The 22390-nt window shown below is 38.5% G+C and overlaps 1 protein-coding gene across 1 annotated transcript in view; it reads right to left on the bottom strand.

The window, feature by feature from the left end:
• The window catches only part of EHD4 (EH domain containing 4), a 55295-nt gene that overhangs the window by 7900 nt on the left and 25005 nt on the right, over nucleotides 1-22390 (bottom strand). The window contains exons 3-5 of the mRNA XM_074955656.1: nucleotides 21073-21170; nucleotides 10542-10954; nucleotides 4097-4261 (exon numbers count right to left, since the gene is read on the bottom strand). Coding sequence (XP_074811757.1) covers nucleotides 4097-4261; nucleotides 10542-10954; nucleotides 21073-21170 — 676 coding nt within the window. The remainder of the gene's footprint in view (nucleotides 1-4096; nucleotides 4262-10541; nucleotides 10955-21072; nucleotides 21171-22390) is intronic.

The raw sequence follows: 22390 nt of genomic DNA, 5'->3' as shown, positions 1-22390 counted from the left end.
AGCATAATTTTCCAATGAATCCGTTATATATCCTTCCCTAATAAAATACATTTACAACATTTTTCTCAAGAAACAAATACTTTACAAAAAATTGTCAGTTGATATATATATATTAACTGACAAAGTTTTCCATTTAATAGTATTCCTCATAAGAAAATATTTAGATATGAAAATCAATAAGGAATTACATCACAGGAAGAGAGTGAGGTTCACCAGTAAGGTCCCAACCTTGCAAACACTTACGAATCCTCTGAAAGTTAAAAACATGAGTAAAAATATTTGCAGCATCAGGGCTCAATTTTGTAACAAACCCTTTTGTCAGTGGCTAAGGGAATGAAGGGGAAGCGTAACTTGGGAGTACAAATTCACTGTGCATAACAAATTTTATTTAGCCCCATGTCTCTTAAGAGTAACTTAAAGATGTTCTGTAGCACTTTTTTCAGTTATAAGCAGAACCTCCCTCTAGCTAGAGTCAATTTCCCCCCCTGCCCCAACTTCTACAACTCAAATAACTGATTTCATTTACAATTTCATAATCTTTTTTTATCAGGCAAGTTAAGGACTAAATGTCATACTTAAGTTCACTGAACTTCCCTGTTTTTTGTCATACCTTTAATGTTAAAACAGGTTTTAGGTAATGTAATAGATACTTATTGGACACTACGATGTACAATAATAGCAACCTCCTTATTCCCATGCCAGCAATATTAATGTTTTAATACGGTCCTACCTGGGCCTTCCTACTCAGCTATAACTCCCACTGATTTCAGTGGGAGTCCTGCCCACATAAGGTATGAGAGATCAGGCCCTTGTTGATGTACATTTATGGCGGAGATAAAGCTATTCAAATATTTCAGGCTGCTATGAAATGTTGCTATCTAATTAGCTGTCATTTCAAATGATTAGCACAAACACGCAAGTGAAAATGAAAATGGCAAAGAGCAAAGATTCCTGAGGGCATCTGGCAACAAGGCCAGCTAGGAACAGCTTGTCCTCACTGATCTAGTGACAAGTGTCAAGTCAAAGTCTCAGTTCCCTAAAAGGAATAGCCCCTGGGTATTATTGGTAGCAAAAGTGACATCTAGTTTGCCAACCTCTGTTTTTTAGCAGGGCAGGATAGGAAGACTCCATAGAAATACAAGGAAATATACATCGGCAACTTTTATGACCCCAACTGTCTAACTTATACACATAATGGTTATATTTAGCTCCAGAAATGGTTACATTATGTTTTTATTTCTACAGCTATTTCAACCAATAGACTTGATCTTGCTCATCAGAACAGAGAAAGGGGGCAAGATTTTATGTAAAGATAATTGTTGCTAACAGAACACGGCAGTACCATGCACTCACACATTATGCTCTGTCACAACAAACATATCCAACAAGTGATAGCATTTAGGAGCTAAGTTTCTTGCACAGTAAAGCTGAATTTAAAATGTCAGCTTAGTAATCAAATTTTGCTAATAAACGCAATACACGAATAAGAGAAATCCTACATGAAAAGTGTTAGTACTTTGAGTAATGTCAGCATAGATACCCCAAACCTGGATGTGCATATGTTCTATGCACTGCAATCAGAACCTTCTAAAAAGCTGTATGTCATGGTACTGAAAGTTCAGATCCAAGGTACTATAACCAGCTGTAGCCCTTAATAACTTTATCTCCTTCCAGTTGCTGAAGCAAAGAGGTCAGAAATCTGTGCCTCCTGTTTGTCATGGTATCAGCTGGTGCTATTCATGTAGTTTCTCGTAAATATTCACGTAAATAGTTAATTTGTTATCTATTTCTTGATTTAAAATTAGCGAATAACAGTTTAGATTTAGGTCCATGTCTTTACAGGCTCTTAGTACCAGAAGTATACCTGTTCTATTGGTACTCATTTAAACATATCTGGTACCAAAAAGAGGGCTGACCTATTAAAAGAAGAAAAGTTGGATTTTAAAATGGTGCCCATCTTGCTGTGGCAAGATCTTGGTAACTGACTTAACATTTGAAGTGTCTTGGGGACACTTGCTGAGGGAGGTACACAATTTGTTCCATGTCATGCACTTGGGATGAATAGGGGTGAAATCCTGGTCCCATTCAAGGCAATGCCAAAGCTCCCATTTACTTCAGTAGGGCCAAGATTTCAATCTAGGAGTCGAGATTTCAACCTACGAACAGTAGTTTTCCACTATAACTTTCCCCTTCCCCTCCCGGCAACCTCAGCCACCTGTTAAACGCTGATAAATTGCTTTGACAAATCATGGCTAACTCACGGCTTCCCTGCTCCACACAACTCTGGAATCTAGTGGTGCTGACTCACATTGCTTAAAACATGTGTGCACACAAAATTAATTATACACTTGCAAGCTGGCAAGACCAAAAGACTATCGGTTTCCTTTAAATCAATCTATTTGGCTGGAATTCATTCACTATTACCTGCTACAAAGTCTGTACTGATGAGTTTAGTTTCAGGAAGCAAAGATCAACTCAGTCAGCTAGAAGAAAAGGAGTACTTGTGGCACCTTAGAGACTAACCAATTTATTTGAGCATAAGCTTTCGTGAGTTACAGCTCACTTCGTCGGATGCATGGTTAGTCTCTAAGGTGCCACAAGTACTCCTTTTCTTTTTGCGAATACAGACTAACACGGCTGTTACTCTGAAATCAGTCAGCTAGCCACATTGTTCTTTCCCTAGCATGAACATGTGTGTGAGAAATCGCTTGTCAGGACTTTGCTGCCATCTGCTGCTGAGACTTAGGAAAATACACCAGTCATTTTTCAAACACTAAGTCCCACTGAAGAATTCGTTTTAGTAACAAGCCAGTCTTAAGTGTTCTACTTTGTTATTTGCCTGTTTTCTAACTCCATGATCAATGATTGCCTAGCAAAAAGGAGATTGTACTCTTCTGCTTTTCTTTATATAAATCCTTCCTTAAAGTCTACCTTTTCAAGCAGTCACCCTTCCCTCCTGATTAATTATTCCTATAGTGTCCAACTCCTGAACTATGTCTTGAGTTTTCCTTGTTTTACTGCTCATACAACTTGCTGGTTTCTAAATTAACTGCAGCCACTCAGGAAAGAAACCTGAACATCACTGTGGACAGCTCAATAAAAATCTCTGCTCAAATCATAGTAGTGGTCAAAAAAAAAAAAAAAAAAAAAAAAAAAAAAAAAAGGCAAACAAAAATGTTAGGGTGTATAAAGGATAGGATAGAAAGCCATTCTGAAAATATTATGCTGCCATTACATACATCAATTGTCCACCTTCATTTGGAATACCATGCTCACTTCTGGTCACCCTATCTCGAACACAGATATAGCAGAAATTGAAGAGATCTCAGAGAAACATGGTGAAAATGATTAGAGGACATGAAAAGATATGAGTAGGGGCTGAAATGAATGGGACTGTTTAGATGAAACAGCAGACAAGAAGAGACACAAGAGTTGTACAAAATACTGACCGGTACAAAGAAGGTAAATTAGACACTCATATTTACATGTTAACATAACATAAGAGAAAGGGGACAGTCTATAAAACTGAAAGGCAGCAAGTTTAAAAGTGATGGAAGGTTGTTTAATTTGTTTTTTATGCAATGCATAATTAACTTGTAGAACTCATTGCCATAAGAAACCATTGAGACCAACAGCACAATAGGATTAAAAAAAAGAAGGATCAGACATGTATATGGATAATGAACATTCACAGTTACATTTAATAGGATTTTTTAAAATAATGGATCTAAACCCTTAATTTCAGGGAACAAACCACCACTAGTTTATTCCATAATTGTCTACAGGGACAAGATACTGAACTAGATGAAATACTGGTTTGATTTCTATGTTATTATGAGTTTAGGATACTTTTTTTCAGAGGAATTAATCCATTGGTTTCATTATTGTGATCCTAACTCATGCTAATCTAGTGAGAGACACAACAGTCAGTTTTCAATCATTATCAATTTCTGACACTTTCTTGCCACTGCTGGCAGAACCCACACTGTTGAGAGCATTATGGGAGACACTGTCGTGTTCCTACATTTGCCAGGCTTGTCAGAAGTCACTGGTTAATAGTCAGAGTACAACTGCACTTTAGTTTGAGTTAATGTACCTGCATTTTCTTGACCTCTGGGAAGTCTCCCGGCGAGATATGGTGCTCTCGTTGCAGTTGGATATAAATTTCAGGTAACCTGCTGATCAGCTCCTTCTTCTTGTTCTCTTTTCCAAATACAGATGGCATTTCCTTCTTTAGATGGCCGATAATGTAAGCATGAACCTAGAAGAAATGGATGAGGGTTGGCATTATTATGAATAGAGTCAAAAATCCATGCCAGTATTCCTCCTTCTGGCTATAAAAGGAAATGCGAAAGATGAGTTGGGTATTAACACATCTTAGGGACAACAGATATCAACTATGGTTTATTGAGAAATATATTAAAATAGACAAACTGCTGAGCTGAAGAGGCCCTTGAGATGTAGGTGCATTTCATGTAGTTCCTACTTTGCTGGTTAGGGTTAGCTCATATTTCCACAAACCCATTCGCTGCTTTCCCCCAAGCCTTTTGATGGGTTTTTGTAAAATAAGCAGGTGTTCTTTAAATTTTCACCAAAAAATGCTTGAAAAGTTGAGTGCAGCTATTGAGAAGCACAGCATGACATTCTGTCAGTGTCAACAACACAGAGCTATGTGTGGGTGTCATCTGTGCCTACACAGAGCCCCACTTTTAAGTTTAATTGAAACAACTCCATCTGCCTTGCCAAATAAGTTATTTTGGGAAGAGAAAAAAAAAAAAGTCCCACAAGCAATCTAAGCAATGTCAAGTGATAGGATGATCTAAGTGGAGTAAGTGAAACAACAGAAATGTGCGTCACAACAGAATAGTGAGTGCATGGTTTCTCTATTTAGGCAGCCATAAAAAGATGACAGATCATGCATCATACTGTAATAACAGTATATCTTGATTGCCTTATGAAGCATGAGGGGGGAACGCAGAATTATTCCAGCATAAGGGAAGATATTTCTTTAGTATGAATCCTAAAATGTGTTGCTGCTTACATAGCTCACTTGGGCCTCTGATCCTACATGACCATTGAAGTCAATGAGACCACTCACAGTGTGTAGGGTTAAGCATGTGTCAAAATCTTTTCTGGATTGAGGCCTTACTTTGTAAAAATATTTTTTTAAATATATGCATAGATGCAATACACACACATGCAAGCAATTATACATAGAAAAAATCCAAAATGATTTTTCACCAAAACTTAAATAATGATTTCAAAATAATTTCTAACATTTTGATAGATTTCAAAAAGTTAGCAACAAGAGAAGTGAGGGGAACAGTGGGAGTGAAAAGCAGCAGAGAGCAGCAGTGGACAGAACATAGGCATGCAAACACCATGGTGATAAGCACAGTACAAATACCTACATAGATACTACAGAATATGTTTTACAGCATTCTATGATATTCCTGAGTTCTAAGAGTTCTCGGTAGGCCACTTTTGGTATAGCTGCTTTAGTTGGAAGACTTACGTTTGTGTGTGTACTAATGAGTTTTTTAAAAAAGGTTGATTTTTGGTCCATATGACAAAGACATTATAGAAATGGACCTAAAAGCAAACTGAAAACCAAACATTCATGCACGGAGCATCCCCTCTTGTTTTATAACAGATGTCACCTTGCAATCCTCGAGAAAAAGTCACTTCACCCATAGCCCGTAGGATTGCATAGATTCCCTTCAAACCAAAACAGATTAGACACAGGTGGCATCATCTGTAGCGGAAAGGGGTGTGTATGTTTGTTGAGGATGACAAGGTTCAAAAGCGAAGAGCCTAGATGCACTGTCAAGTGTCCAAGAAGATAACCATGTCTCATTTGATTCCAGTGTAAGAATCAAGAGTTCTGAAATGGTTAGTTTTCTTGTAAAAAAAAAGAAAACCCACAAAACCTTGCAATTGGCAGATCAATTATACACTTGGGATGTAGGCCAAGAACATTCACATTCTAGGGATTCCAAATGAGAATTAGATACCTGACTGAATTAGCAGAAAAGACTAAACATGACCTTTTAGTTTTAGAAGTTTGACAAACTGAGCATTGTTTATAAAATTCCTGTTATCCTATAAATGTATCATTGCAGAGAACACCATGATTGTTACATTCTCAGATAGGTGAGACCTATTTCTTATAGCAATGAGGAAAAAAAGAATTAGTGTATGAATGTTCACAATGTGTATATTTCAATGATTTAAACTAGTGTGCCATTATTGAGAAAGACACTGACATGAGGAATACAAATGCTGAAATACGATACATCTCTAAGTATATGATAAATGATAACTGCAAGAATCAGTTACATGATTACCAGGGGAGGGAGAAGAAGAATTGGAAGAATACTGCTGGGGTTGTATTTGAAATATTTTTTCTCCTTTGGCTTCATTTTGATCATCTTAAATGTGATTAAGTCACTATTCCTTCAAGATCTAATGGAAGGATCATTACAGTCGAGGTCTGTGGACAGCTACTGCATTCCTCTAATCACTGACAGACCATATGCAGATCAGTGTTGCTCGTACACATAAAAACAAACAAAAAACACTTTGCATTTTTGTTTCCACAAACATTTGTGTTTAAATTTTTGCACAGATGGAGGAATGGAGAAAAAATTAAGATGACAACTTGCTGTATACAAATTCTAGATCTGCAGGAAGGGAGATGTATGGGTAATGCACCCTTCTAACACAATACCAATTTATAACAGCCATACAGGATTTAATAGATTTATATATGTACAAAGCATCTAGAAAAAATATGGAACTGCAAGTTTGAAAGGCACAATTACTACAATCCTGCACTTTTATTCCAACTGATTACAGTTGCATAAATATCACGTGTTTTATAATATAAGAATGTTTCCATCTTCAAAATATTTTATAACTAATACCTAACACCCTTGTGGCTTTGAAGTGACACTAAAAAGGAATGATAAGACCCAGAACTTGACAGTGAGATGGGAATTCACTTGTTTTATTTTTGGATGTGTTACAAGTTTCAGGACAGACAGGGAAGGTGTTGCGGGTATCTGGAGAAACGGACCAAGATAAATTACTTCACAATGATTTTGTTCAAACAAGAGTGTGCAGCTCTGCAGTTTCTGAATGACAGCTATTTTAAGATCAGCTAGGACTGAGACATATTACACTGCTGTTGCTTGTTCTATGGATAAGCAGCTGACTTCCTTTTCCATGGCTGTCAATTCAGTACATTCAATGAACACTAATTTCACTTTAAAAAAAATTCAATTTCATCCATTTTTATTTTGTATTTAAACAGAATTTCTGTTGATTAAGAGTCATCTGCTCCTGATGCTTCTCAGTCATCACAATCAATTACTTTGGAAGCGATTAGTATGCCAATAAGATTGATGAAATCAGATGAGAACTGCAGGAAGGACATATTAACTTTTAAGAAACAAATATTAATAGAAACATGGTATCAAAATGGAATTTTAAATAATGATTGACAATTGTTTCTAAAGATATTTTTTTCAAAATATTGCAGGCAATATCAGTAGTCCTAGTCCCCAATTTTCCACATCACAAACTCATTTCACTAAGGGCTTGCCTCCACAGGAAAGTTTTACTGTATAGTCAATTAAACCATACAGTTACATTGGCATAAACCCCCCACACAGACATTCTTATTCCAGTGTAAGAGTGGCTTTTTCTTTGGTTTAGTTTCCCAAGAGACAAACTGATAAAAGGCCCTCAGATACTGTAATAAGAATGTTTACGCAGGATGTTAGACCAGTATAACTATATTACTGGTTCAAAAATCACACCTTAGCCTACACAGGTATAATTTACCCATGCAGACAAACCCCAAAATACTATCATCTGCATTGTACGTCACAGAAATATTTAGTAAGTAGCAAATTTCCTCTGCAATAGCTTCAATGTTATTTGATTTTTCTTCCTTCCCATTTTTCACCAAAAATTTTTTTCAAATTATTTGCCTGCTGAAATTTAGAAAAGGAAAGGTGCTGATTAGTCAACATTCCCTAGGGCTTTGCAGAAGAATAGAATATCAGAATACTTTTGCTACTATTCTATCTGGAATTTTAATACTATACAATAAAGGAAGTCTACTAAGGAAGAGAAGGAAATATTTAGAGGAAACCATTTAAAACATAGCAATTGAAGTTTATCCAGATTGGGCCTAGACAGGAAAGGACAGCAGAAGCTAGTGTCATTAAGTAGGGACTTTGAAGATTAGCGTAAGTAATAATCAGAAAGCTTTAAAATGATAAACAAGCAATCTGGTGACGATTCCAAGAGCTTTGCAAGTAAGAGGCTAGTTTGAAGGATAATTAGAGGCCTAACAAAAAATTAAGTATACATTTTCAATAGGCAATCTAAATAAAAATCAAATACTGCCAAGCCTAGATATATGGACACAAATCAAGTAGCTACTGCAGGGAGCGGCTACCCAATTAGCACATGCAAATACTATTTTCCATAGTTTAAAACAGAGGATAATGTTGGTAGGGCATTTGCCCTGAAAGGACCTCTTAGAATTCACTTCCTCTCTGGTCTGTCAGAGACTAGGATTTCTTCTGGAAATGATGCGAAGCCCACCTTTAGCTGAGTATGTGGGAAGATGACGGGTTGGGAATACAGAAGGTTTAATCTGCGGATATTACTTTTATTGTTGAGTTGGCTTGCACAACAGTAATATACAGGCAGATCTGTTACGTAAAGGAATGTTTTTTAGTTTCAATATGGCAGTATTACAGCGGAGTCGCATCATACGCGCATTTAAGTTAAACAAATTCAACTATATGCGCTTGGCAAAAAAAAAGAAAAATAACAAGATAAATAGTGCAAGCGATTCTGCCCACCATTCCAGAGTGAGCGTGAGATGGGAGACGTGAATCTGCTGTTCCCTCAGTCAGTCTCAGTACCCACGTGCGTCTCATAATATGAGCATCTCGCCATGCTAAGTGTGATTCTAGTGTTTAAAGATATGTATTTTTCGTACAACATGGCCCCTAAACGCAAGCCAACTACTTCATCTGGTGCTCAACCGAAGAAACAGTGATCTGTTCCAACGCTGGAGGAAAAACTGGCTGTGTTGGACTTATTCAGAGACGGTATGTCGGTCTCCAATGTGACACGTAAATGTGGCCACAACGAATCTAGCATCCGTGCCATCAAGATTCGAGAGAGAGAAATTCGTCCAGCTGTTGCATCAAGTGCTCCAATAACTACTAAGGTGACAAGCCAGGTGAGTGATAAGACTTTAGTGAAGACTGAAAAGGCATTAAACTTATGGCTGGAAGACATGTGCCTATCGATGGCAACACGTTGCAAGAAAAGCCTCTACGCGCTATTCAAACCTCCCACCGAACAGGGTCATTTTGACTATACGCGATTTTCGTCTTATGGGCTGACTTTAGAACCTAACCCCCATGTAAGATGCGACTCCACTGTACTCCTTTTAATAGATGTGAAGTGCCAAAGTGGGGTGTGTGGCATAAAAAAAAAAATCAAAATAAATTTTGATTAAGGAGAAGTTACTTCCCATCGGCAGTATGTTGGTTGGCTATGATCTAGCACCAATGCTGTGTGCTGCCATGTGCGTGTGTGAGGAAGTAAGTGTCTGGGTCTCAACTGTGATCTGTGGTCCAGGAACCGCAAGTGCTGTGAAGATGGTACACTTGGCATTTTGGTGAAGGGGGCATCTTGTTTTGCTCAGTCATCAGCTGCTCTGCCTAGCAGCTGTTGATGAGCTCCAGGAAGTACATATGAATGGCCCTACTGGATCAGACCAATGGTCCATCTAGACCAGTACCCTGTCTCTGACAGTGGGTAGTGCCAGATGCTTCTAGCCATTGGAAGTTTAGGGACTCCCACAGCACAGAGTTGCATACCTCACTATTTTGACTATAGCCATCGATGGACCTATCCTCCATGAACCTATCTAATTCTTTTTTGAACAGTTATAGTTTTGGCTTTCACAACATCCCATGACAATGAGTTCCACAGGTTGACTGTGAATTGTGTTTAGAAGTATTTATTTTGTTTGTTTTAAACCTGCTGCCTATTCATTTCATTTGGTGACCCCTAGTTCTTGTGTTATGTGAAGGTTAAATAACACTTCCTATTCACTTTCTCCACATTATTCATGATTTTACAGAGCTCTATCATATCCCTCCTTAGTCATGTTAGTAGTATGAAGTTCTCCTTATTAGAAAGGGGAGGTATCCTAGAAGATTTCAAGTCTCCTTCAAAAGCAGAGAGAGTAGCATCCTAAAAGTACTTTTCCTTCTATGGCCTTCCAGAAGGTCCACTGATTGGCTCATCACATTACTGTTCATCTCCAACATATAATTTAACAATAATTTTTCCTTTAACTTTGTTAATTGAATCCATTTTCCAGAAAACACCTTGTTTCTGGGTGGGGAGGGAAAGACATGAGAGGAGAGAGTAAGAGTGAATGAAACAAACGTAGAAGAGATTGGTCATTGAAAATAAAGTTGGCTCTATTCCTATCTTACCTTTGCAAGTCTTGCCCTCTTGATGAGATCATTGAGTTTCCGCACAGCTGCCTTCTGTGGGAGACTCTGAATGTCTCGGAAGAGATCCTGGGCTTCCACCTCAAAAAGCTTGCGGTTCTCTGTGTTTTGAAGAGGCTGGGCCCAAAAAGAACCAATGTAGACTCGCAACACCTCTGGTGTGTTAATCACCTTTCCCAGGGACCACATGAGTGCACCATAGACTCTCATCAACTGCTGGGTGTCCACCTGGTCAGCCTTGTTCAGCACCACTCGAATCTTGTCATCTTGGCCTCGGAATGATTTAATAGCCTCCGAGAACTCATCAGAAATATCCAGTTTATGGGCATCAAAGAGGAGGATGATGCGGTCAACCCGCTCAGCAAACCACTGGAGGACCTGGCAGAAGTCATAGCCTGAAGAGAGAGAATACCATTGGATGTCACTAAATTGATAATTCTTTATTAAGGATGGTTTAAAGGACCAGCTTATAACCCAGCAGTAGCAGTTTAAACTCAATTCCTAACCCTAGTGTCTCAGTCCTTAGACTGGTAGCAGACTGTGTACACTCTAGGAATGAAGGACTGCACTGTAACGCTGCACAGCCCACTAACCAGCCCAAGTCACAAGAATTTTACCCATTCCAATGGTAGCTTTAATGACAGGGTGGGTTGCAGTGAAGAAAAACGAGTGGTGATCTTTAAGACTATCTGGGACACAAAACAAAAGGAAGTTTAAAGCAAAAACTATTTTAAAAGTCTGCTTGCACAGTTTACAACTCTTGTTGATGGCCTCACAACAACCCAACTCACTGTCATATTACAAACAGTACTTCAGGAACTCCTCCAGGAATGACACACACAGTCTAGAGAAGGAGTAATCAATTTGTGAAATGGCACTGAGTTTGGTCTGAGTGACCCATCTTACTTCAATGAGGAACAGGTGAACTGGAAGCCAGTTTTCCATCCCTGTCCATCCTCTAAAATGAAAAAGTACTCTGAAGGACAGTCAGAATTCAAGGATAGTGGTGAGGAAACCTGAACAGAATCCAGAATTCAGCACCCAACAGCATTCACCTTTAATCATTGGCAATGTAGGAAGCTCACCATTAAACTCTAATTTTACACCTTCAGACATTTTACAATATTGAATGCTTCTTTTACATTTACTTATGAATACAGTCATCATCCAAGCATTACGTATCCCTTCTGCATAGATAAGCAAAAGGTCCTTATCTTTTACTCTGTATTATTGTCCCCTGTTCTCCATATTACTAATTTCTTACCTCAACGAAGCAAGTAACACAAAGAGGGAAAAGAGTACCCATTCTAAAATCATTTCATTCTCCCTGAAATAATGCCTGCTTAGTCAAGATAATTCACATCCACATCATAGCTGAAGCTGTTTGCCAGCTGTTAAAAACTTAAAAAAAAAAAAATCACAAGAAAAATAAGTTTACTGAATCATTAGCAGCTATGCTTCCAAGATGCCTGCTGTGAGCAGTAAACCCTCCAATGCCTTCCAATAGGAAATTGGCTAGAGGCAGTATCTGGGAACTCAAAGATATACATTAAAACATTTCTGTGCCAAATTCTACCATAAAGCACATAGCAGTTGCACCAGTGGGCAGAGGTGGCCTTAAGTCTTTTATTTAAACCATTAAATCCTTAAATTTTACAAGTACAGAGTATATGAAACCAAAAACTAGAAGCTCTAAGTTTTTTTACTTAAAATCTTCCCAATTTTTGCCTTAAGTCTAACTCCATTACAAATCCAGCACACTCATGCCAAATAAGATGGCAAGACTATGCTAAGAAATCTTTACTGAGCTCAAAGCAGATTCATTAAACAGTTAAAAAAAATAAAATAAAAAAAGCAAATGCGACATCTCCCATAAAGCGGATTGCTTAGCAAGGAATACAAAATCCAATCCCTTTCCTGGTTACTCGGTCTCTTTTTTCTTACGTTTTTTCTTAAGAGTAGTCAGTTCAGGAGGAGCAGAACAAAAGCCAATGGAAAAAAAGAACACGAACAAGACAAATCCAGAAGATAATTCTTGTTACCCCAAGGTATAACATTTAATCCAAAAAGATTTGATTACTTATCAGTGTTCTTTATAAAAAATATAGAAATAATAGTAAAAAGTGAGGAAAAAGCCAACACACAAACCACTTCAAACTGCAACATGAATTTCCTGTCTGAAGGATAAAATTAGGATGGGGGAGGGAGAACCACTCCTGCGTTAGGCAGAATGCCAAACTACCCAAAATATGAACTATATATCACCTACCCTAGTCTGAAACATGTAGCAGCTTGGTTTGGATTTTTATTAGTTTGGAAGAAAAACATTATTAAGTTATGCATTTCAATCCAAACATGATGCAAACCAGTGAATTTAAAATAGCCATTTTTAATAAAATTTAAGTTTTGCAAAGTTGACTAAGTGAACCAAGCCCTGTTAAAAGATTGGTTGAAAATTTTCCATCAAAACTGTTTTTCAACAGAAAACTGAGTACTGAACTAAATGAACATTGGTGGAAAGTGTTTCTTTCCCTAAAAAACGTCAACTTTGAGTTTTTGGTGAAAAAACATTTCACCTTTCAGTTTTTCAAATGAAAATAATTTTCATTTTCTGTGGAAAATAAACCCATTTTCTGACCATCTCTAGCCGTTATACAACTTTGGTATAACCATACTAGCAATCTCAGCCATGGTTAAACATTTCAGCCAAATATTTCTAGCACTTTTTTTTTAAATCTCTTGTTTCACGGAGGCCAAATTAACTATCTTGCTTTATGTGAATTATTGTAGTATGGCCACAAACAGCACTTGCTCCAGCCATTGTCACAATGTGCAGGTGCAGCACACATCCCGTAATTCAATTACAGTCTGTCTTTAACCAGTTCCTCAGAAACTCCACATCTAATCAGATACTTTTGTGTGACATCCATTGTTTTGGGTCTTATAACCCTTTTCTTACCTTCCATTTCTAAGTTTAACACAGTTTCTTATATATTCTTCTGGTCTTCTTTTCACATGCTCAAACCATCTAAGCCTGGATTCCCTCAAATTTTCTATAATTGATACCACTTTCACACTTCCCCTAATTCATGTGTTCCAAACATGGTTCAATCTTATAACTTACAGCATCTATTTTAACATGGTCATTTCCACTGTATTCAAGATCTGCTCCTGTCTCTTCCTCAGTGCCCAGCATTCAGTCAAACAAAAGTGCTGGCCTAATCACCATCTTGTAGATCTGACTTTTTAATGTGAGAGACATTCTCCTACTGCAGATCACTCCCCTCACTTCTCTCCGTTTAGTCCATGCCTTTCCTTTTCTACTTATAAGTTCGTCACTGAGTTCGCCATTATCCTGTACTATCAAACCTAGGTACTCGAACTTCTGTACCTATGGTAATGGCTGCCCTACTCGACTTACAGTTCCGTTATCTTCCTACAAGGTATCATCAACTCTACAGACCATATACTCTGTTTTTCTGCCAATTTTCATGACATTTCTTTCAAGTATACATCTCCGTCTCTCTAAATCTTCTTGCACTTCCTCTTTATTCTCCCGCATGAGCACAACATCGTCTGCAAAAAACATGCGCCATGGTGCCACTCTTTGGATGTTTTCTGTAACTGCATTGAACACCAATGTAAACACAAAGGGGTTTAGTGCTGAGCCTTGATGTACTCTGATTCTTACTAAAGACCGTTCAGTTTCTCCATTTGCCTTTCCAACTGTGCCTCCCACTTCATTTCATATTAATGTAAGCGGTTAACTGTTTATGTAATCCAGGAAGAACTGCTAAATGTGTTTTGCTGGAATTGAAATGGAAGCTTCTCCAGTGCCCCAGCTCCTTCCTTCCCTTCCACTTATTTTCTTTTCAGATCCTGTAGACAACAAACACAACATGTCTGAAATAGCTAGGCAAACATCACATCTTGTGTTACCACAGAACCGTCTCACCTGTGTTAAGGTGCCCACAGCATTCACACTTCCCCCCAGCATCACATGGCTATGTATTTACACATACTGCTGGAAATCTCCTGCAAGTCTAATGAAAGGCTAGATAGCATAATAAAGTTTATGGAATATCTTGCTTGTTCATAATGGTAGGACAATGGTGTTTTCAAATAAATCCAGCTTTGAAAAGTGCACAGAACCTAACCTTGAAAAGAGAAATGTAAACTTTTGTCCCTTTTCAAAGTTATCAGTTGCTCTAGCTTGGGTAACTGGTTGAATTTTCCAAAGCAATATATGGGTAGGTAGTCATGCTGAGGGGCAGGCACCTGGGTGGGTTTATTAATATAGAAGAAAGCTTAATAGTTTCCATTTTAAATTATACAGTTTCTACATTGGATTTTAATCAGTCAACCACAGGATTAATTTTACTTTTTCTCAGTAAGTTAGTAATACTTGTCAAGTCTTTCTTGCAATTATGTTTGCACATGTAAACTGATAGTTAATAGTTAAACCATTCAACAATTGCTTCATAGAAAAAGCGTGAAACCTTTCACTCTACACCCTGAAAGCAAAGAATGGATTTCCTTCCCCACCATGCACACACACACACAAAATATTACCAGAGAGGCAGACTGCTGCTCACCAAGTTGTCAGCAGGTGACCAAACTTTTCTTTCAGAAATGTCATTGAATCAATCAGGTGACTGCCAATGTGAGTGTCAATAATGATGGTAGTCGTATGATGTGGACAGTGGATAGAGGGCTCAGACTAGCCATCAGATGGTACTAAATTTCACTTAGCAACCTGCACCAGTGCAATTTATTTAGTACTTATGGGGAAAAAAATCCAGCTTTTACAAGAAAAAAAGGTTAAAAAAGGAAAAGTAGAAGGAGACTGAAAGTTAAAAAAAGTTATTGAAATATGAAATTTTGAAATAATGAGAAAAGCGACTCTTCCAAAGAAACAGCACTTTGGGCTGGGAGATTTCCTGTCACACAAACAGAATGTGAACTACTAAATACAAGTAAGTCAGCAATCAGCTCAGAAACAAAAGGAAATGGAAGTTCCTATAGAAGATGAACTGGCATCTAATTTTAGTTTGAAGCAGTTGCTGAGATAAAATATCAGTATTATATTATTTAAGGTTTGGACTGAAATAAGAGAAATAAAACACGGTTAATTGGCTACCAGGGCAGTAATTAATTGGCTATATAAGAAATTGCTTCATTTGGCCTTAGCTAAGGTCCAATAAGTAGGAACGACATCACTTGTTTGTAAGGGGTATAAAAAAGTAAACTCTGAAAGGGTCATTGCTAATACCTGTCTGATCAAGTTGGAGCCAACCAACATGGGTCTAAGCACACCTAGGTATCTTGATCAAATCGTTATAAATGTTTTGTTACTGTTTGGATATGGTAAATGGCTTATTATTTAGGCTTTTTAGGCCTGTTTAGAGCAACTGCATGAATACCATTCAGCCTCTGGATTTAATAGAGGAATTTATGGCTAAATTAGAGTTGTGGTAATACACTGGATAAATTTTGGAAGGGTGCTAGGAAGTGGGCGGTTAAACTTGGGCCTGCATAGAATCATGGAAGTGTAGAATTAGAAGGGACCTCAGTACGTCATCTTAACCAGTCCCCTGGAATCAGGGTAGGAATTAGTTATGAAGGAATAAGAATACATCGTGCAGTGTAGATGCTGGAGCTCCAGGGTGAGACCCAGGATTCAAGAAGTTCTAACCGGGGATTACAAATGAGTGCAGACGCTCAAGCCCTAGGTTAACAAACCCAGGGTCTGCTAACTCGAATTCCGCTAAGCCTGGGCTTACATTGCAGTGAGTGCTTTCTGCTCAGATGCTATCAGCATGGGAAGGGCTTACTTTTGCTAGTGGAGAGGGTAACTCCCAATGGTTTTAAAATGCAACCTTTTTTTACAAAGCCAGGGTCAAGCATAAAGCCACTCTCAGTAGCTTTAACTCTCACACAACTAGTGTACCAAATAAACTTTCACTAACTATTGGCGAAAAAAAATGTTAGACTCGTGCCCTGCGAGACTACAACTTAAATGTCATTGCCAGAGGCCAGTCTCCATTTTCTACAAGGTGTACTCTGTTTGTTAAGACATTTTAGATACAAGTTCATGAGTAATCTGGAATCTTAAATACCATTCACATTAGTACATATCTGATTTAGAAAATCATTCAACAAGTTTATACGGTTTAAAATGTGTTAAGTTAACCTTCTTGTGAAAATAATTTATTGTTCATACTTCTCCTTCAAGAAGCAGCTTAGAGAGGCTTTGCACTGCACTGAATTACAGGTCTGTTCTCCACAAAACCCATTGTTTATATAAACGTTTGACAATACAATACTCAAAGTAGACGCAACAGCAGCTGTATTTGCACTGATTGAGCAGTCATTATGTCACACAGTGGGGCATGTATCTGAACATTCAGTACTTCAGATACATGTGGGTGAGCACAGTGTATTTGCACAACCATATGAGCATGTAAAAGGACTATTTACTCATTTGTACACACCTGAATTTGTTGGTGTGTGCATGTACACCAAAATCCCAATTCTTGATTCCTTGTTCGAAAGTAGATGATCTGCCAATCTTGGGGTGAATTTACATGGGAGGTTTGCTGTAGAACAAAGCCCTGTTCACACTACAACTAAACTGGCTAAAGCTAACTAGTGTTCAGCAGAGCCACATTCTAGCAAGACCGAAAAAATAGCTGACCTATGTAATGACATAAAATTAACATTTTCTGCACCTAGTTATTTAAAATTTAGGAACAGAAATCTATCTTCTCTGTCAGTGCCATGTGCACTAGAAACTATACTTCTATTTCTATGGTTATCAAATAGTAGGCCACCCTCAAGAAATCACAATGTAATTCATATTATTAAGGAAGAGATAATTATTTTTAAATACACAAAGAGCTTTACATGTCGGAGTTCTTCCTTCTCTATGTTCAATGAACAGCAAAAGTACCTTAGAGCTGCCATTTACAACTGGCACTGTGGTCACATTTAATACACACACACAAAATCCATCTATGAGAGAACAGGGAGTGAAAATGCAGGATGTTCCAGTGACACTCAGTGTACTGATTTAGCAGATAAGTCAATAAAAGATATTACAATAGTTTTGAGACAATGCGTTACAGAATAGAGTATAAAACTTGTACAAACTTCTTGCTCATTTCCCTCTTTCAGAAACAGCTTTTTTCTACCATATTTAAGAATCATAAACCAGTGACAACATGGATGAAGATATTTACCAGAAACAAATCTGACTATTCACTGCCCAGAATGGCATGTTAAGTCTATGTTTGGTCTTTGCAAAAATTTATTCTGTTTAGTTTTTGAGTTTGCTATTCTTATTTCACTTCTACAAAATATATAGCAGTAATATTTGCTAATCCTAGATTTCCAACATTTCAGCATCATTTAGACAGTGGACTGACACCTTACTTGTAGGAGGGTGTTTGTTTTTTTGTTATTTAAGTAGTTTTGAAAAAGCAGACAGGTCTCCTACAAGCTGTATTAAAAAGCCATGGTCTAATTTTTTGTACAATTTTAGTTTGCTCCCTTTCAACTACAGTGCATATATCATAATAAAATATCTGAAAACAACATTTGGGAGCTTGCAGTACTAGCCAATATATGCTGATGAATAGACATGTTGGCTTCATAGGAGTCAGAGATACCTCTTGTTAATGTAGACTATATTGTGTCAATATGGCCGAGAATCTCTGTCAGAACAGAAATGACAGGAACTTGGCAGGATGTAATATCAACAGTCCTCTACCATATTGACTTAGTAGTTCATCTCATAGCTACTATAAGATCTGCTTCCATGAAAAGAGGAACAACAAAGGACAGGTATTCATTCTCCATTTCCACTTTTTTTATTACTAATAATAGAGATTATTTTAAGTGAAGTAGCTAGTTGAATTTACTAGTTATACTCTTCTTAGTACAATATAAATGTAAGTATGAAACACAAATAAACTACATTAAAATACCATAAGGCTGCAAAGGCAAACACTCAAAACTTAGGAAATGCCTGTGCAACTTTAATTCCGACCCCTTGTGCATATGCATTATGATGCAGTCTTTAATTACATGAACACATGCTACCTTTTCCACATGACATTTCTTAACTTTTGAGTGCTTAACTTTGCAACCTTAATATTCTTTTAATGTAAGTTTTTTGTATGTCATTTCTGAGGTTTTTAAAAAAGCAAACTGAAAAAACAAATTCCATCATGTGGCATCGTACTGACACGAACATGGGTCATGAGCAAAGTTGGAACCTTTAGTTTAATTGTGCAGACCTCTGACACTTGAGCTAATGAAGTATCTTCTCTAGACTAGAGGGGGATAAGAAATTTTGCCAGGGGGTTTCATCTGTCCCAATCCTGTCTCTTCCCCACTCCTTGTACAAGTCCAATTCTTCTTGCCTACCCAATCCTAGTTCCCACTGCTCAGGCTTCTCAGCCCAGTCCCAGTCTCCTCACCAGTCCAAGTTCTCCCCCTCCCACTCCCAACTCCTTGTCCCTAATCTTCCTACCCAGCCAGTCCCAGTTCCCCACTCCTGGCTCCTCATTTGATCGGTCTCTCCCCTCCCCACCCACTGGTTTCCACTCCTAGTCTCCCTCCCTACGCTCCTCAACCAATTTCAGTCCCCTCTGCACCCCAGCTCCTCACCAAACATATCTTCCCTCCTCTCATGCCTGTTCCACTCCACACTGGTTCCTAGTCCCAATCTTCTTGTCCAGTCGATCTCAGACTCCTTTCCTTTCTTGTCTCTCAATCCTAGTCTCTTTACCCAGCTGGACTTAGCCACTCTACATCCCGCAGTATCCCAGCTCTTTGCCATATCTCAGTGTTCTCTGCCTCCATTCTTCTGACTCCCAGCCCACACTCCTGTTTCCCCTCACCAGCTCCCAGTCCTTTCCTGGCTCCCAATACCAGTCTCCTTGCACAACCACTCCTAAACTACCTTTCCCCACTGCTGCAGTGCACAATCCCTGCCTCTCCTCCCCCTGACTCGCAGTCTTCTTGCCCAACAAGCCCCAGTTTTTTCCCTACCTCCAGTCCCTGTCTCACCAGACTCCTTTTTGTAATCTACTCCTTTCCATCCCCTCCACATTCTAATCAGATGGCTTCTTCTTCCAAGCTGCCTGAGCACTGACAGGAGCGTCATTGAGACCACAGGGGAGACATACTTTCTGCTGTCAATGAATTATCTCCAGTGAATTATCTCCCCCCACCCCACAGCAGCCATTACTGGTAAAGTCTGGTTTCACCCCTGGAGACCTGGGCTGGAGGGAATATGCTCAGTTGCTGTGTGGGAATGGTGCAAGCGCAATATAGTCAGTTCTAGGAGCTGTGAGGGGATGAAGCATGCTCAATCACTCTGCTGGGATGGTGAATGCTCAGTCTGGTCAGCACTAGGAGATGTAAGAGGCGTGAGAACAAAAATCTTCAGAGATATTAGTTGCTAAAAATCGATGAAGTCTCTACTGAGCATGTGCAAACTGCAATTTTTCAAAGGCTTATAACTTGGCCAAATTTAGGTGGAATTTTCATAGGGGCAGCAAAAGCCGTTTCACAGAGGCATCCCTGACACAAAAGCCAGCCTCCCTGCCAAATTTCAAGTGCCAGGTCCAAAACATGGGAGTGATAGAGCATTTCAGAGAAAAACTCTCAAATTTTTAACATGGGCAAAGCAACCTCTCTTTTCCTCGCTTTATTCTCCGAAATGGCTAAATCATTTGGCTGAAATTTTCCAAAATAATTCAGTCTGAGGTAGACATCAAGCATGGAAAATTCCAGCTTGTTTAGGTAAAGGTTTGGCAAAGTGGTAAGCAACTGAAAAATATGGTGACAAGTATCAGGGGAGTTGGTTAAAAACAGACGGTGCTATCAGCCTCGCCTATAATTATAATCCACATATTTATAATTTACATTATTCACACTACTAAATGTAATCAATTTCTGGAACTACAACACTCATTTACTATTCTTCTGAAAATCCACCCAAATTTGGGCAAGTTATAAGCCTTTGAAAAATGTTGTGGTTTGCATGCTCAATAGAGATATCATCAATTTTAGCAAATATTCAGTGTGATGTTAAACTACTTGAAGTTTCTTGTTGATTGTTTCTTTAGTTTTATATATCTTGAGGGATTGTGTTTGATGGACTCGGAAAATTAAACAAAATGTTTCTTTTTTTTTTAATTAAAGTGTTTTGGTGTATTTCAGCACAACAACAAAAGCCCCTGCACCACTCAACATGAATAGAACATTGATCCCAATCTCTACAGCTAACCTCAAAACTTTGATTGCAACAGACTTTGTAATATTTGTTCAGCATAGAGATGCAAAAAGAGACAATTTACACACAGGTCTCCCACATCACAGTGGAATTTCACCATTTCCAAGCCACTGGAGCAGGCCCTTAAGAAAGATTAGCGGGACCAATTTCCCAGTACAGCAGAGCAGGTCGCTAGAGGTGTTCGTTACTTTGACTGCTTCAACTCACCTCTACGGATGCGCTGTTTCTCTCCTGAAAGAATGCCGGGACTATCAATGATGCTGATGCTCTTCAGAACCTCATTAGGTAACTGAGCACACATGAACCTGCAGGGAAGGAGGAAAGAAGTTATTTACAGCAGCTCTAGTTCTTGGTTAGATTGCTTGTAGAAATCCCCACTCTTGAGTGCATGTACCCTTAACAAAGGTGGACCTCTTTGTAAAGCAGCGAACACTGGGGTCACTGTACTGCCTACCACAAATGTTCAATCATGAGATTTTAAAAAATAATACTTTTGGTGTTCCTTTTTATTTGCCTTTGAGTTTCTGAAGGAACACTTCATTCACATTTTAAGGCTTTTTTTCTGCAGCAATCAGAGCCAGAAACTTTCATTTTACTAAAAATACCATGGATAATGAAACATTTGATAAAATCATGAGGGATGGCAACGATGGGTCACACACTTGCCATGGCAAGAAACCAAATGCCGGGTGCAAAGTTACTGCATAGATACAGCTATGGCCTCAGTTCCTTTCCATTTAGTAAAAATCCCAGACACACTCAAAATCTGAGGAAGGCATGTAGAAAGCTATAGAGACAGCAGATCTGTAATAAACTGTCAAATCAAGAGAGTAGTCCTGCTTAAACATACACATAGAACTCCAAAGACCAGCCTTACACAACACTGTGATACAAAGTGCTCAGGCAGGGTGCTTCTGACCTGGAAAAACATAGCTGAAGGCCTTTAGGTACTATATCATCTGCAAGTTCATAACAGGCTTCTATGTAAAATATGAGCCTCTTTGACACTTTTCAAGTGCTGATAAATCTCAATGGAAAAGCTATCCCTGCATGTCAATAGCAGCCTAGGAGACTTGCACAAGACTTGCCTTATCTAGATAGTAGCTCAGGGCCCTATCAACAACTGGAGAGTGAAGCCTATCCCCTTCTGGTAAAATGTGTAATATAGGGGAATAAAATACAGACAGGCTAATTGTTTCAAATGGAGGGGAAAAAATCACCTTCAGAGCTTTATTTATTTAGACAGAAATTTAGCAGGTGAGTAGGAACATCTTATCCTTATGGAACACTGTAAGGAGAATCAGCCAATAGGTCTTGGATCTCACTGACTCTCATGGCTGACAATAATTATATCAGTAATAAGGTCTTCAGAGACAGCACAGTGGCCATTCTCCCAAAATTTAAATGGTAGTGCCCTCAACTTGGCAAGTAGTGCCCTCAACTTGGCAAGTCCCAAGACAGTGGTGCTTCTGATAGTAGATGTCTGAAGAAGGAAGATCTTCAAATAGATATAGAAGCGGATATG

The sequence above is a fragment of the Natator depressus genome, chromosome 6, assembly GCF_965152275.1.
Source record: "Natator depressus isolate rNatDep1 chromosome 6, rNatDep2.hap1, whole genome shotgun sequence".
Taxonomy (NCBI): domain Eukaryota; kingdom Metazoa; phylum Chordata; order Testudines; family Cheloniidae; genus Natator; species Natator depressus.
The sequence above is the reverse complement of the archived record's forward strand: the minus strand, read 5'-3'. Positions and strand labels throughout refer to the sequence as shown.